At 38.3% G+C, this 16208-nt stretch overlaps 2 protein-coding genes across 6 annotated transcripts; one reads left to right on the top strand and one right to left on the bottom strand.

Moving 5' to 3' along the window:
- Positions 1-600: 600 nt before the first annotated feature.
- On the bottom strand, positions 601-9079 carry LOC111266407 (sialin). Of its 5 annotated transcripts, XR_002684089.2 has the most exons (5): positions 7352-7706; positions 5369-5525; positions 4435-4676; positions 2453-4307; positions 601-2027 (listed from the first exon to the last, which is right to left on the bottom strand). XR_002684089.2 is itself a non-coding variant. In XM_022843894.2 (4 exons), the coding sequence occupies exons 2-4, from the start codon at positions 5455-5457 to the stop codon at positions 3091-3093; spliced, it is 1548 nt and encodes a 515-aa protein (XP_022699629.1). In that variant the 5' UTR covers positions 5458-5525; positions 8936-9079; the 3' UTR covers positions 601-3090. The 5 variants fall into 5 exon arrangements, 4 of the variants coding, with proteins under 4 accessions (XP_022699629.1, XP_022699616.1, XP_086827012.1 ...); XM_022843894.2 differs by lacking the exon at positions 7352-7706 and adding an exon at positions 8936-9079 and having other exon boundaries at positions 601-4307; XM_022843881.2 differs by having other exon boundaries at positions 601-4307.
- A 250-nt stretch (positions 9080-9329) lies between these two features.
- Positions 9330-15694, top strand: LOC111266433 (heparan-sulfate 6-O-sulfotransferase 2). The gene is made up of 5 exons (XM_022843912.2): positions 9330-9890; positions 10327-10527; positions 10834-11013; positions 12814-13090; positions 13396-15694. The coding sequence occupies exons 1-5, from the start codon at positions 9628-9630 to the stop codon at positions 13768-13770; spliced, it is 1296 nt and encodes a 431-aa protein (XP_022699647.1). The 5' UTR covers positions 9330-9627; the 3' UTR covers positions 13771-15694.
- Positions 15695-16208: the final 514 nt, after the last annotated feature.

Raw genomic sequence — 16208 nt, 5'->3', positions numbered from 1 at the left:
TAGTTAGCTACATTATAAAGCTTGTCTAGCAGTTCAGCAGAGGGCTCAACTGCCATAAATCTAGCCGCCAAAGAATCAATGTGTGTAGCAGCGGCAGCATACGAGCTAGGAGATAGCTTGAACAGAAATATCACTTCGATGGTACGAAATGATCAGGTTCTACCCCTGACCCTTTTATTAGGATCACCCCTTGTCGAGAAGCCATAGCGATCAAAGTGACAATTCACGATCACGAATTGCTATACTTAAGCATGTCACTAGAACATGACTATGTTGACATTATATAACATCATATAAACGTCGAGCGCATCTAATTCTGCAGAATTTAACAGAGAATATAGTGAAAAAACATTTTAGATCAGTCTCAAGGTAAGTGAGATTGCTACTTAAACTGAGCCCATGCGGCGCTTCACCTGGTGTCTATGTTAGACTTAATACGAAATTTGACGGGGAATGTTAACCCTACAATAGACTTGCTCAATACGTTGCTTAGCGGCATCTAAGTTTGCCTAGTTTACCCTTCATAATATACTTAGAACGTAACCTTTGATGGTACTTATAGGCTTCTCATAATAATTTAGAAAGAGTCTTTCTCTAGAATAACTTTTTGCGTCAATGTGTTAATTTATTTAATTTGGTTTCATATATTTATTGGAACACGTGTCCAACAATGTACATGATGTCGCATATTTAGATAGCATGAATCAATCAAATCATCATCGGCATCCTTATTTCTTTGCTATTCAATACTTTTGAGTACGCAGATTGCACATCATTATGACAGCGTTCCCTTTCATTATAATCGTAAGATGCTACTATATTTTCCTGCTCTCAGCTTGAAATAATTAAATACAATGACTACATTTATACTCGCCATAATTACCACATTTATTATTATTATTATTATTACTGTTATTATTAATTAGTATTATTATATTATACTACAGATATCACAATGTTGTATTACGTCATCGCTTCGCATTACATTTATATTATTTTTGTCGTTGTTAAATTAGAAAAATAAAATGGATTTACGCAGCCTATCGATGGATAAGGTGATAACTAGGTATTCCCGTATTCGAAGTAGAAAGTGGAATTGTTTCGGCCAGTTTCTCTGGTACAACCGAAACAGGAGTGGGTGTTAACTCAACCACCTAATGGTCATTTTTTCTCATTATAAATGCTCATTCACTTCTGGTAACAAACAACGATTTAGCATAGAACTTACAGTCCTCTTGCCACCCATTCACTCATTATACAGCAATTGATTCTATAACCATTCTTTAATCCATGGACAGATATATAAATAGATAGAGGTTTATTGAAAAACCATGTATATGCTCAATCATCATTCTAATAGAACAACCATCGAGATTATGATACAATTCTCAAATAAAAATACTGCGAAGATTATGTTGAATTTGATAATTATAATAGCTATAACATTCCAAACAAACGGACTGGCTTACTGTGTCTTTTATCGCGCACAGGCACATCAGACTTGTAAAAATATGAAAGAAAAGTCTGCTAATAAATGCTACAATAGATGGCATGACATCGATGATTCCTGAGATGCATGATAAATATACTGGTGGCGTGTCTTTTAGCGGGGGTCCAGTAAGGCAATGTTAAATGAAATCCTGTAAACTTCTGTTTTTTCCTCGTAAAGTCTCAAACCTTTCAGTGCCACCATTTCAGCTGTAAGCTGGCCACCCGTGGCGCGGTAAAAATTAATTTGCGTCTCTTATGCATAAGAAGACTAATGATATTCAAGTTGGCTAACTGATATTATCAACCTAGTTTGTTTGGAAAAAGACTACTAAGAGCCAGCTGGGTATCAAACATGGGATCTTGTGGTTGTTTAGCGTGGGCCCCTAACGCACAACAATTGTTTAATGCCACAAATCGAACTACTCCGCAGCTTGTTTGGATATGACCTGTCGTCCATCCCAGATGTGGTATTATTCTGCATTGACTTCAACCTTAACCGGAAATAGTTGCCTGGCTAAAACGCTCACATCTTCATGCTGCAGTGAGAAAAAAAAACGGATGAAGAGCAAAAAAGTAATAAACATATTTCTATAAAGGGCATACAATATACAGCTCTAATACAACGCGAAGGTGACTGGGAGAATGCCTAACTCTCATGGATATGCAATCGCAATTGCCTTTAATCGAGTGTCGCACGCATCAATTGCAGTTCAGTGGAATTAATTAATTTAGTCAATTGACCCGTTAGCCTATATGGAAATCATATACCTGGCATATGTCACGTTTGAATAATAGACATCACCTACTGTAATGGCGTCGCGGTGCCTTTCCGGAAGTTAAGATCACACACCATATGTATGCGATATCTATCTATTATTTTTTTTTATGTTTTGCTTGTCTCAATATATACACAACAACAAGAATAATAATCATAGCCCGGCAGACAGATATCCGACTCTACCTGTTCTTTCTGCCTAGCCGGCTCCTCGAGGCACATTTGATCTCCTCCTTTGATTCAATCTCACTGCTGTTCGAAATTTGACTGCTTTTTCCTAGCTCACAGTCGAAAATAATAAGATGTCCGCTTTACTATCACCTAATACAACGCTGCCGCCGCTTCCGACTGAGAACAGCCGAGAACGCTGTACTTGAGTAATTTCTTGCATCCAGCGTCCACTCAGATCTCTCATACAAATGGCAAATGTCTGACGGAGCATTACCGCCCAGTCATTCAATGTCATTCCGGCCAGCATCCATGCTAAACCTGTCGATACTGCTGCTGTTATTAATGAAGAACGCGATGATTTGACGTTGACACAATAGCCTCAAAACTGAATCAGCGACATTATCCAATACAGCAGTGAAACGAGGGTAAAACATCGAGGCAGAAGACGCTGGTCATAGGTTTTGATGAAATCTTGAAAACATTATATCGCAAAATCTCGATATCGAGATATCCTGTTCATCCGAAACCCCTGTGTTCCAAAAACGACAAAAATGAGAAAGTACATACGATAATAGACAACGGGTTTGCTTTATCGATATAATAGAAAAAATGGGCTAATGCGGGAAAATTTTTTTGATCATTATAGATTATATTTATGTGAGGTGTAGAGCTTCGTGGTCGCTCGCGGCGCTTTCGTCTCCGAACAGCTCTACCTTGTCGGTCGGAGCAGCCCACGGCTGTAGCTCAGCCGAACCAAACAAAGCGAATTGCACGGCACCAAACGAATAGATCGCCGAGGCTAAAAGAAACAATTTGCGCCACTGCGCCAGTGTGTCGTTGTGTTGAATTAGCCAACCGGTGATAAGGGGTGCCGCCATTCCGCTGAGATTACCAAAACCATTGGTAATGCCCATTAGGGTGCCGGCGAAATTTGGGGCCATGTCTAATGGCATCGGGTTTTGGCCACCCACAGTGAATGCATAAAGTGACATACCTGCCACAAGCAACGTCATCACATACATATGATCGCAGCCGGCCCAAGGCACCAAAGCCAGGCATATTGCAGGTCCCATAAGACCAACCATTTGGAAGCTTTTTCGAATCCGAGTAGTTGGACACAAACGTTTCTTCCGAAGTGAGTCAGCAACAGGAGCCAGGAGCAACATGCTCAGACTGCACGACAGGTGCACGAGGGCGTTTTGGAAGCCATTATTTGAAATCTTGTAATGGAGCACACCGCTCAAATAATTCGGTAAATCGATAAGCAAAAAGTAAAATCCGTAGTTTCCACAGAATATGGTCACTGCTAGTGACCACACCGCGGATGAGGTGAGGATAGCTCGCCAAGGCAGATTACCTCGATGACCTGCAACATAGCCTCGTGTATTTTGTATATAGTTAAGCTCATGCTTCGAAATACGCGGATGGGATTCGGGTCGCTCATGTACTAATAAGGCCCAGAACATGAACCATATGCAGCCAGCGCCGCCAAAAACGTAGAACACGTTCGGCCAACCATTCTGTTGTGAGCAAAACTGGCCTGTGACAACCAAAGTAACTACAGTCCCCATTGATGTGCCTATAGTGTTGTACGATATGATACGCGACCGTTCATGCTTAGGCGCCCAGTGGCTAAGAAGGGCCATCGACGACGGGAACACGACGCCTTCACAAAGTCCCTGCAGAATTCGAACCAGAACAAGGCCGCGGGCACCCCATACGCGTGCCGCAAACGGTGTTACCAGCGAAAGCACAGACGTCCATAGAATACCGCAGCCCAAGAGCCATTTAGCCCCTATGAGTTCCGCCAGTCGGCCCCCCGGCAGTTGGGTTAGCACGTAGCCATAGAAAAATGCACCTAGGATCATTCCTAAAGCATACACAAAACGACAGGAAATATAAAAAAGCGCAGCATTTGTTAACACTTCTATATCGCATGTTTACTTCATGTGTGTTAAAAAACCTCCATACAACATTTACTGCGCTAACTTTCTTACCCTGTGTATTTTCGTCCCAATTGAACTCGCCAACGTAATCCGGTGTCGCAAGCCGTGAGCTACTTGGAAGAGGGTCCTGACTAACGTTACGCGGACAGGTCTCCAACAACGGATCAATTGTGGGCGGTAAGGCGCTTTCTAACGCAGTTAGATTGACCATAGCCACGATAGCTACCGAGAGGTTGACGCGTAACGAGTAGAGCATAAAGAAAGCCCAAAACAGCATCAGCACCAGAGTATATCTGAAAAAAACCAGAATGCCGCGCTTGTTAAATACGATTGGCTTGTTTCAATTATAATGGTTTTATTACGTTGAAGTGTACACCTGCACTGATTGCTAAGAAGTAATTTAACGATAAATCGGAAAATGTTTACTTCAATTTGCTTCTACTATATAACTATTCATTGCAACTTCATAGATGGGGTTTCTCCACTTAGCGCTCTGCAGTCCCTACATTTAGGTAAGGTGTGTTAATCAATAAATAAATGCTATACTAAGTACGTGCCCTCCCGGCGCGTCACCTGCCGACTGAACTATAGGTATTTAGACGATTAGATTTATTTTATTGTAGACGCACAGCCAACAATAAATACTAGATGGCAAAACAACTCTTCTATAAAGTACAATAATGCCCATGTAATTGGCATGTGTTATAATAACAGTTAACTCAGTTGGCAACAGGTTGCATTCACCTCATTTAGTTATAACACGTATAGCAATGCAACTTTTTAAGATGACCCCTGGCTTTTCTACGCAAATAAAACACGACTCTTTTCCCTGTGTCATTGGTTTGGTTCCGAAATATTTTCACTTTTCGGAAACCGAATATTTTATCCGTTAAGTGCACATCGAGAGTGTATATGTGAAATGAGTATACTAAGTTAAAAAATCAAATAATGTTTGTTCCGCTCACTTAAAGAGCTCACAGCTTACCTAGTAGGGAGCAATGGCTTTTTTCGTTGAGGAGAACGCACGCTTCGACTTCCACTGCGCGGAAGCGCCGTGTACCGCACCTGTTTCATTGTCAAACCGGAAAGCGCCGGAGTAACCGGCCGTCCGGCTTAGTTACAACTTTACATCTAGGGACTTCCTGAAATGATTACATAATTGGCCTTAGTACTGTGTTTGCGCGTATCTGCCATCTTTGTATCATTATTTTAGACTGAACTTTTTCGAACACCTCGTATTTCACGTAGGTAACGGTAGGAAATGTAATAACCTTTGATTTAGCAATGATGTGCGTTATACATGTAATCTTGTATAATAAGATCTTAAAATATCGCTATGAAATAGCAAATATTCACTTTAGCATTTATATCCAGTGCGTGCCTGCTATGCATTTCTCTTTGGACATTACACACTAACTCCAAGTTTTTCATGTAGTATAAAGAAAAATTTCAGTAAATCGTGGTCGTAAATGCTGCAATCAAACGACTCTTAAACAAAGTCGAAGGTATAGTCAAATAGGTACCGAATAGCATCAAAGCTTAGGTACGTTTGATTTTAACAAAATTGCAATACGTTTAGGGGCCGTAAATACATGACTTATAGATGATCTAAAAGTAATAAATCGAACTCCACAATCCCACAAGCAAAACATTCTGAGTAAAATTCTCCGCGTGGAAAGGGGCTACAGAAAGAAAAGTTTTAACGTCAGTCGACCTGAACTGCGGTCAACCGAAACAATGTGTACAAATGGCTCCCTCTGTAGACTGCGAATTGTGCTGCACGGAACTAATCAGTAGTAAAAGTTAATGACATAGCTCATTAAATTTCCTTAATGTGTGGTTAGCTACCTTAATAGTTTTTACATCATGGACACTAATTTAGCCTTCCTAGTATAATAAGCACTTCTGATATTCCGATACGATTTCCTTCGATTTAACAGCACTTTTTGACGAAGTAATCTGAAATGCTCACATCATATTTGAAAGTTATTCATGCATCACGTAATCTTGCCCTCGACAGTTGGATCCCGCCTTCACTAAACTTACCGCTGGCCACTTCTTATAAAATGTACTATTATATAGTTCCTCAAAAGATTCCAAATAGCCGTTCGTCTGAATTATGGTAGTTGATGCTTGTCTACAGTCGTCACCGCTTTGTGTTGTTTTTAATTAGGGGTATGCAAAAACATGAGTGATCCCCGTAAACATTCAGCTGCTGCTAGAAATAGATGTTCTGAGAACAGAGATAAGCTAAATGGTTCCTCTCAGACCTGTTATTGTGTATTTGTGGATATCTATCAAGAAATTGCTGGTCACGTAAGTTCATTATAACGTAAAATCCAATGCTATCCAACTGGACCAAGGAACTGGCGGACGTTACTTCAATGGTTTTTACCAGCCTTTTTGAATGCAATATGTTGTGACTTGTTAGCTATATGTTAGTTGAAATGTTACCTATATGCCACCTATTCGATACTATGGTGGAAGAAAAGGAAAAGCTTTTTATGCTCTGCGATTTCATCCTTTAGAACTGATACGGAGGGCAGATCATCTAAATATATGCACCTTAGCTAATTATAAACATTGGATCAGTATACGCGCGCGTACATTCCACACACAGTCGACGTGCGGGCATAGCATAACACTGCTATTGGTATATTTTTACATACAACTACAAATGATCATCATTGCGATGATCCAAGTTCTGTCAATGCTTTCGAACGCGCTGTCAAAATGTAGCGACAGCGATCTAGCATTGACAAATATCACTAAGCATATATCCCAAAGCAGACATTGTACAGTCCGCCAAACGGAGAAAGGCCAAAAGAGTTAGTATTTCTTACGTTCGGCGAAGAACCGTAAAGCAATCGCGGCGGTCTTTTGCCGGGCATGGTAGACAATCTCAAATCTCTGTCTTTTTTATTTTCGTGCGACATTTTAGCAGGCACCATGTCATCACTTCACTCACCCGTGCGCACGTTAGCCTCTTCGTCAAGGTCAGAAACACGCAGACAAGCCAGGCCCCTGCCATATGCTATTCCAATAGCCACATAGAGAACACCGCAGAACCCTCTCAATTAGTTAAAACAGATCAAGAATATAAACCAGGATAGCAATCTATGACACAACCAGCGCAGGTTCCACAGGCGACATCCTTACCAACACATCATCAAATTTCTAAATGCTACCTGATGCATATAGTTTATTCGAGGTTGAATGCACAAACCGTGCTTTGTCGAATGAACTTCACGAGTGGTCGCTGAAAGCTAACTATGGTTACATATAAGATTGTTGAAAACGTAATAAGCACTATAAATACTTTTATGCCATTTATTATAAATGTACAATTAGGATTATATTAGGGATTTTGTTTATTTCTGTGTGCTAATCAAGTTATCGATAGCGTGCATCTAGGTAAACTAGATGCACAGGCGAAAAAGTAATTTGCAATATTTTGGCGAGCGCTCAAGCCGTTTCTTAACTATACTCCTTCTTTATAGTGATTAATTATAATTATTGGCATGCAGTGATTTGCATAGGGTCAATATACAATAGATTATTAGTTATGCATTCTTTAGAGACTAACACAGTCTATGGCATTCAGAAAGGCACCAACAGATGCGTGGTCAAGCGAAATGGACATACCAAATTGTAAAAATACTGTTTCTCGTATCCTAGTATTAAATTAAACCTAATTTTGTTGCTGCTTATACATTTCAAGTAAGCTCTGATTGTTTCTATTTAGCACTGGGTAACATATAATTATATTAATGGTGATAATAATACTTGCTATTATTATCATACATGCTAATATTTCAAATTTGTTAATAAAATCATTGTATCTACTTTCTGATTGTTACACTAGAAATAAAGCAGGTCAAAAACTGATGTTAGAATTGTAGCAGAATTTACACACTTAGCCACATTGGCCCTTGATATAAACGTGATTATTATAATTTATTAAAAAGACTTAATTACTCTTGAAGACATCTCTCCAACAGGTTCATTAATGAACCTTTTGAATAAGTTTTAAAATTGGGAATATAGTTCGCGGATACCAGAAGGATGATTATCTCACATAATAAAGACACCCTGTCCACCCACACACCAAATAGGTACTTTGGCCAGTATTCTTCCCGTGACAAAATAATGGAGAGAGAAAGAGTCACCGCAAAAATAATAATATAACGTTAATAATATAACGTTATTATACTCCAAACATTGCGACATTAAAAAATTATATTTTAAAAATTAGTATACAACCACTTTATTTTTCAAACACGCTGAGAAAGTCAGTGATAAAAACGACTGCTAAAAATAAATAAAGGCCAAGAGCCGATCCCAGAAACAACGAAATTATTTAAAAAAAAAAAAAAAAAAAGATAAAAAATAAATCATTAATTGTCTAAGAGACAAAGAATATGGCTTGAATTTTCTATTTTTATCGTTGCAAGGGCAGTAAGTACCCCTTTTAGCTCCTCTCTTTTTCAAGTTTTTTTGGTTGGTGTCTGTTTTTGGGAACAGCTCGCTTTTACACATTGGCAGTACAAACCTGAAGTGGCGTACCATTAGTGAGTAACAGATTCCTAATCTCACGGTAAACTCAAATATGATCTATGTGGCAGTTTAAACGTAGCCATATCTCCTGTTAAGAAATGAGAGGAAGCTTTGAGAGGAGGTACCTCTACAAAAAAAATAATACGCGTTCCGCTTTTTCCGGCTTGTCAAGACTAAACTTTCCCAGATGTAAAACCATCTGCCTCTTCTTCCTTTTATAGTCCCTAAAAATTTATCTTTAATCTTGGGTCATTGGGTTGCGATAAGCAAGCCAGCATAGTTTATGTCAGTGAATAAAAAACGCGTTGCTTCACCTTATTGTCAAATGAAGTTGACGGAGTTAAAGGCCCCTCAGTGAAGCATGTTTACAAATAGTGTCATATGTGCCAATGCCCACGAGTGCCAGTGGTGTCGGGGGCTCCAACGTTGGCCTGTTTGTTTGATAGCAGATAATCTGATGTGTTTCGCGCAGTTCGTGTATTGGTTTTAATTTTAATTTGATAACCCAGCGCAAGAAAGAACAGATCTACTTACTGGATGATACTAACATGTTTTACCAACCGCTTCAAGAATGAAGTATCAAATGCAGCTTCCCTACCAAAGACTACCCTGCGATTCTTCCCGACATAAAGTGTTGACAAGAGATACAAATGTGTAGGTAATCTAATTGAATCAAAAGTTGTAGCAATGGATTCGTATGGACTGGGGGTGTCGTTGTTGGAATCGAGAGTATCCCAAGTTCCTGTAGTTAGCTTTCCGACTGATCAGTCTGTGACGAAGGCTTGCTGTGTCCGAACGACGACCCCTCACACGGCGCACACTCGTGGAGGAGGGCAAACGCGTCGTTCCCTTCTTATTGCAGTATTCGCCGCTCTATTTTTTGGACTCTTTATCGGTAATTTGTACCAAGGACCTCTATTTGATTCTACAAAGCCTATGATTCATCTTCGGTTAGTAGCTTTTGATTTTTTCAAGAATAAGCGAAATCTATTGGCAACTCTTTTGGCGCTTCTTAATTAGCTGTATATATATATACATATATATATATATATATACATGTATATATATATATATTAATGTGTACCAGTCAAGTTCTGTATTTTAAATGTCATAAATAATGCTGAAACGTTCAATTTTATGCCTGGGATTTGTGAAAACTATACGATGCACAATCTTTAAAAATTATATGAAACGTACGACTAAACCTATGTGTAAAGAGTATTTTCCAAATTAGTGATGAGCGATTATTATGAGCTGAATAAGAACATTTTTTTTAATGTAGAAGTCTTGTTCTGTGAATAAGAGACTTTCTCCTTCGAATAAGTCAAAAGGTTGTTTATAATAAAAACAAATATAATCAGCCCACGGACCATTTTTATATTACAGAGCACGCGAATCCGGCATCGAGAATAGCTTTCATAATTTTCTATTTCGAGATGGAACCAGCAGGTTTGATCCGTCTTCTGGAAAAGATGTCATTGTTTTTGTTCAGATCCAGAATGCAGGAGCAAACTTTTTTGAAAAACACATGATTGAAGACCTTGATATTATGGAGAAGCCTCCGTGTCTCTGTTCTAGAAAGAGCGGGTAAGTAAAAAGAGGATAATATGTACTTCTATTGTTGCTTTTTTTTTTTATATTTATAGAGATGGTGTTTTTTCTGTCATTACTTATTATTCTGAAAGAGAACAGTGCTTTACTTTTCTTTTGATAGTAGGCGCATACGGATTACCATCTGAATAACACAGCTGCTGACCAAAGGCAGCATACAACTTAGAGAACCGTGAATTAACAGTGCGCACGATGGATAATTGCGATATTCATGGGCAGTAAGCGTACTGGTATCTGTAGTATCTTAACCATCTTCTTCATTCCAATCGACTCATTCCACAGCCGGAAACAGAAGTGCCGTTGTCACGCGGACGACAGCTTAAGAAAAGCAGACGAAACTCCATGGCTTTTTAGCCGTTTAAGTGGGGGTTGGCTTTGTGGGGTTCATGCTGACTGGACACAGCTCACAGGCTGCGTTGATCGAGTTCTAGATGAAGCAGACGGAGAGCCCCGCAGACGGAGGTAAATGAATAAATCTTTTATTTACACTTAGGGGAAAATAGGTTGAAATAAAGTAATTTTAATTCGAGGACCCATGAAATCTAGCGTACAAAATACATTAATTAAAAGTCTGATATTATAGCCCTGTCATCTGACTAATATGTGTCAGTCTGGTTTGAATACATGCGCATAAGTATGTTATGTTAAATTTTGCAAAAATTCAGTCCAATGTTTGGGTAGGTTGAGACACCCCGTGAAGTAAATTAAGACTGATTATCATCCAGTATATATTTCAATCGCAAACTAAAGCCAAAAGATCACACTTCGCTCTTCTCATTAATAACATACGTCGACTGCTTAAATTTACTGGGTACCATGGAAAGAATAAGCTTCGTTGTCTCGTTCCTATTAACACTGACTGTCTTTGTTAAGTGCTTGAATCTTTGCTACTGCTCGTCTCACTGGTGATGGACAACCCGTCTTTTGAGAAGCTCGTGGCATCTGACACTAGTATACTTAATTCTAGGTTTCTTTTGAGAAACTCACGGGACCAGTCGTCTCTCGCCGAGTTGGTGCTTGTCTAATTTTCGGGCACTCTTTTTATCTACAACACAGGCATACGCGCATAGAAACTGCATTGTTGCCGTACTCTTCAAGCCACAGTTTAACCTTCTACATGTAATTAAGTACTTTACTGGTAATTTTTCTTCTGGTGGCGAAAAAATTATTGTATTTACGCATGGAGTCCCATCTTTTCTGCTTTACTGGTCTTTACTCTCACGATTCCATGCTTAAAAGAACTTCATTGTCATACCCTAACCTATATCATTAAGTGCTGGCTGTAGGGATTCTCTATTTCCGGTGCCAACGAGCTACTTTTACTTTAAAGCGAAAACTTGATTTACAAAGAAGTAAGGTAGGAACAGCTTGTTAAGATTCAATGTTGACTATGGCAGCGCTTTCGGGCTTGTTATTTTATAAAGAAATTAGCAAACTTGAGAGAGTAAAAACAAAGGAAGTTGAACCCTGCTATGATGTGCTGACAGCAGACCTGTCAGCACAAGGTTATCCGTGCAAACATACCAAATTAAGTCTGGCTTACAAACGAGGATAGTAATGTCTCGTATTTTATATGTACAATCCATTTATGATTTAGACCACTACACAGAGCAATATGACTATGATACTATAAGAACTTTAGTGCCAGTTTAGCGCTGATTGTGACGTATAAAATTAAAAGGTGGGCTGGAACGCTCGTCTCAACTGTCCAGCCACGGCTGTTTCAACGCTAACTCATCGAGTAACCTAAATTTAAGAAAAAAGTATATGAACTAAATAAATTGAAATACATATACCACTGCAAATTAGAAAAACACACGGCTTAGCTGCCATTGATTATACATTCAAACTACGATACGTTATCGAGTGACAAGAAAATAACAATAAAAAAATTTACGGCGAATAGGAACAAACAGAATTTGCGTAACTCAAGATCAACTGGTGATTTCGTCTTGGCTTTGCTTTTTGCCATTATAGAGTTTCTGCAGTTCACCCAGGATTCAATTTAAAAAAGATATTTGCGGTGTCTTGATTCAAATCAGTCCCACCTCAGCTCGTTTTTTTTCTATGTATTAACTGAATTGTATAATGATATTCACACTTAGTTTGTACTCGCTCGTGAGAAGGTGAGTGAATCATCACAATCATTATTTCATCTGCTGTGCCCTTGTTCTGAAGAGATAGTGTTCTCAACTTAGAGTTGTGAAGATATGGGTATAACATTGTGAATTTTCTAATACTTTACGCGTTTTATCTTCACAGGTATTTGTATATCAGCATTCTCCGTGAACCTGTTCGGCGTTTTCATAGCGAGTGGCTACGATTTGTAGAGAAACGGGGTCCGAGGCCTTCACGACTTCTTTGTGGGGGACGCGAGCATTTACTACCTGATGTGCGGGATTGTTTCGAGGGAAAAGACCCTGCATCGGTAACACTTGAAGAATTTGCCTCCTGTACAGATAACCTTGCACTTAACAGGCAGACAAGGATGCTTGCGGATCTACGCCTTGTTAATTGTTACGATACCTCAATGAATCAGGTAAGTTATTATAATGTGAAAAAATATATGAGATCTTACAGTACTATTGTATTAGTTCTGTTGTTAGGCATCTTTATCTTAACACCTTTATTTTCCTTCCCAGACGCGTATTTGATATCTAACCCTGTTTTTACAAGTTTTTTTTTACAAAGGGTGAACTTATAGCAACAATGAAAAATTTGCTAACTACATTGAAATTATCAATGGATAAAAGTGCATTCGCTTTTAGACAGACGTGGTATTTATATTAGTGCTAATGTCGTTGTACGTTTTCTAATCATGCTTATTTTCCATTCTACGGCCAGACACAACGAGATATGATCCTACTGCACAGTGCGAAGAACAACCTGCAACAAATGGCGTTTTTTGGTATTGCCGAATTTCCAAACGTTTCTCAGCGGATGTTTGAAGCGGTCTTCGGGGTTCATTTCCAATCAAGACCGCACCGTCGTTTTAATCGTCTCTCCAATTACCTTAGAAACAGCGCGAGTAGTAGCAACAGCTGGTGGTCAGCCCAAACGGAAACGGCTATTCGACAAGCGAATCGTTTAGATGTAGAATTGTACGAATATGGTAAAGAGTTACTGTTTGAGCGCTTTCATCATTTATTTAAAGAAGGCCCAGGTGAGGATGAGGATCTGGATTGGGCTGATGGTGACGACCTCTTCATGGATAGATAATAGTTCACCAAGTCAGAGGAAAAATGAACATTTTCACAAACATTTCACGAAGTCCCAAGTTGAGAAAAGGATAATATTTACATTAGATCATTCATGTCAACAGATGGGCTGCACGCAAGGAGATGTATGTTCGCACTGCTTGCGTACATCTATGTTACTTTTTTAATACAGAAAATTTGCTACTTTTTCTGTAGTGGCATTGATTCGATAATCGATTTTTCAATAAAACTGAAACATTTGGCATCATTCAATTTCTATAACGGATGAAGTACCGCATAGTGCGTAGGGGCAGCTTTGGGATTACAAGAATAGGCAGAATCGCCGCAAGATTTGTTGGATTGCAACTATTAATTCCGAGGTGCGTTACTTCGGTTCCCTATAAGCGAATTATTTGCAACTCAGCCATGATAAGGAGATAATCATCGTATATATTTAGAGTATAGAAGTGTGGTCTACGGATAAGTTTAAACAACTTGTTTTTGTTCAGTCTAGAAGCGTGCAATAATACTGTATAATTAGTTGAAGACCAAAGTTTTATTTAGTTTTATACTGCTTCAATAAGAATGAATCTGCACGTTGTAGCGTCGATCCTGTTTTTGATTTTAAATTATTAGCTTATCCAAATTCTGATTTTCTTACTCGTTTTTTTTTTTAAAGATTCGATCTTAGAGGAATTTTTTGGCAGTTCCTCTATCTGAAATAATTTCATACATTTTGTACATATTCTTAAAAAGCTTGCTTGTATCTCAATATTAAAAAAAAAACTGAAAACAAAAAAATACTGAAGGCCACCGTAGCTTCATTATCTATTACTATATCCTATCTGATGAAATGTCTACAATTTAATAAATCATGAGTGCATTCGTCGACAGCCTACACGATGCCAGAGAATAACAGCTTTAATAAAGCTTTCCTTTAAAATACTTGCTGATTTTTAAGGTTTAGATATGTTGTCTCTATGCGAAATTATTCAGATCTTTCATTATATTTTTTGTATAGATTGTAAGAAAAAATACGCAAGTCCATTAAAAATACAATTTTGTTTATAGGATCTCATAGTAGGAAGCCAATCATATGAAGGCCACAAGGCTACGTCATTTTCCACACACCACAGTTTTCCATGTCACTACTAACCAGTAACCTAGAAGTCTACGCGATAAGTCGATAAAAGAATTTCTTGTTATTATTTGATTATACTAGGTATTTATGATGTAAAATACCGCCAGTTAAGTTTTAGTTTAAGCTTTAAGTGGTTAATTTGATGGTAAGTGGTGTATTTCTTTATCATATTACTTTTTAGTTGTACTTGTTACTATTTAATGTGAAATCAGTGGTTTTGAAAAAAAGTAATTTTTAGCATCAAGTGAAGGGTAATAATTACAGCTGTCATGTTACGATCATTATTATCACAAAGAAAACTGAGCCAATCCAGGTCATGATGTTAAAATGAGTTTTCTTTGAATTCTGCTACTGTCTGAAAGACCTGTCCTATATGTAGCTTTAATTCTGCAAAAAGTCGTTTCCTTTTGGGCGCACCGTAAACCCCCAGAGAGTTTAAATATTAAGTGTAACATTGCCGTATTATACTAAAGTGATTTGACATTGTACCACATTAATGCTAATTTAACTTCATAGTAAACACTACGCGTTATGACATTTCTATATGTTAACTAGATTGGTTATAATTACTTATGTGCTCATACATGTTTATTGTAAAATTCTAACCTTGAGATTTGCAAGGATATGAATGGCACTTATTCTGATGTAAACATGAGTATACAATGTCTTTCATGTTCAGCACGTGGCACAATATATAATAACATTCGATCTCGTTACCTCATATATATCCTGACAGTTTAAGTCGTTTGTCAGAAGAAGCTATGACTAGAAGCATTTGGAAATAAAACGTAAATTTATTCTAAAATTCGTTGTGTTCTTTTGACTAGTGCTTATTCAATGACTAATAAATATTGGTTAATACAGATCATTGAATTTTGTGTTACTTAAAATTGCTCTACTGTACGGTTGATCCGTGATTGAATCTTTACTTTTGCAGTCTACAGTCTACGAAGACCTATGTCTTGATGTTGTATTATTGAGGGAATAAAATTCGGACATATGACTCGACACAGGGCAAGGTGCTGAGCTCCAATATTAAGCTGTTTTGTCAGGGCGTGGAAAGCCCAAATGCCAATTTTCTGAGCGAACTCTATGGAGTAAAGATGATAAAAAATTGTGAGCTCCATTGATGACTATATTCTTCCAGGAATGTTCTCAAGCAATCGTCGTCGATCTTGGACAGCTTACCAAAACAAGGCGCATCGTTTCGTGCAAAATCTAACTTACCATCTTTGAACCTCGAAAACTACTCTAGAGCAGTTCGTTCAGCGATCGCGAGCTCTTAGCGCAGACATTCGTTCCGAACAGCTTGAGCAACA

Source organism: Varroa jacobsoni, unplaced genomic scaffold, assembly GCF_002532875.2.
Source record: "Varroa jacobsoni isolate VJ856 unplaced genomic scaffold, vjacob_1.0 scaffold_114, whole genome shotgun sequence".
In the NCBI taxonomy this organism is placed as follows: domain Eukaryota; kingdom Metazoa; phylum Arthropoda; class Arachnida; order Mesostigmata; family Varroidae; genus Varroa; species Varroa jacobsoni.
Note: the sequence above shows the minus strand (reverse complement) of the source record. Positions and strands in the feature narration are given on the sequence as shown.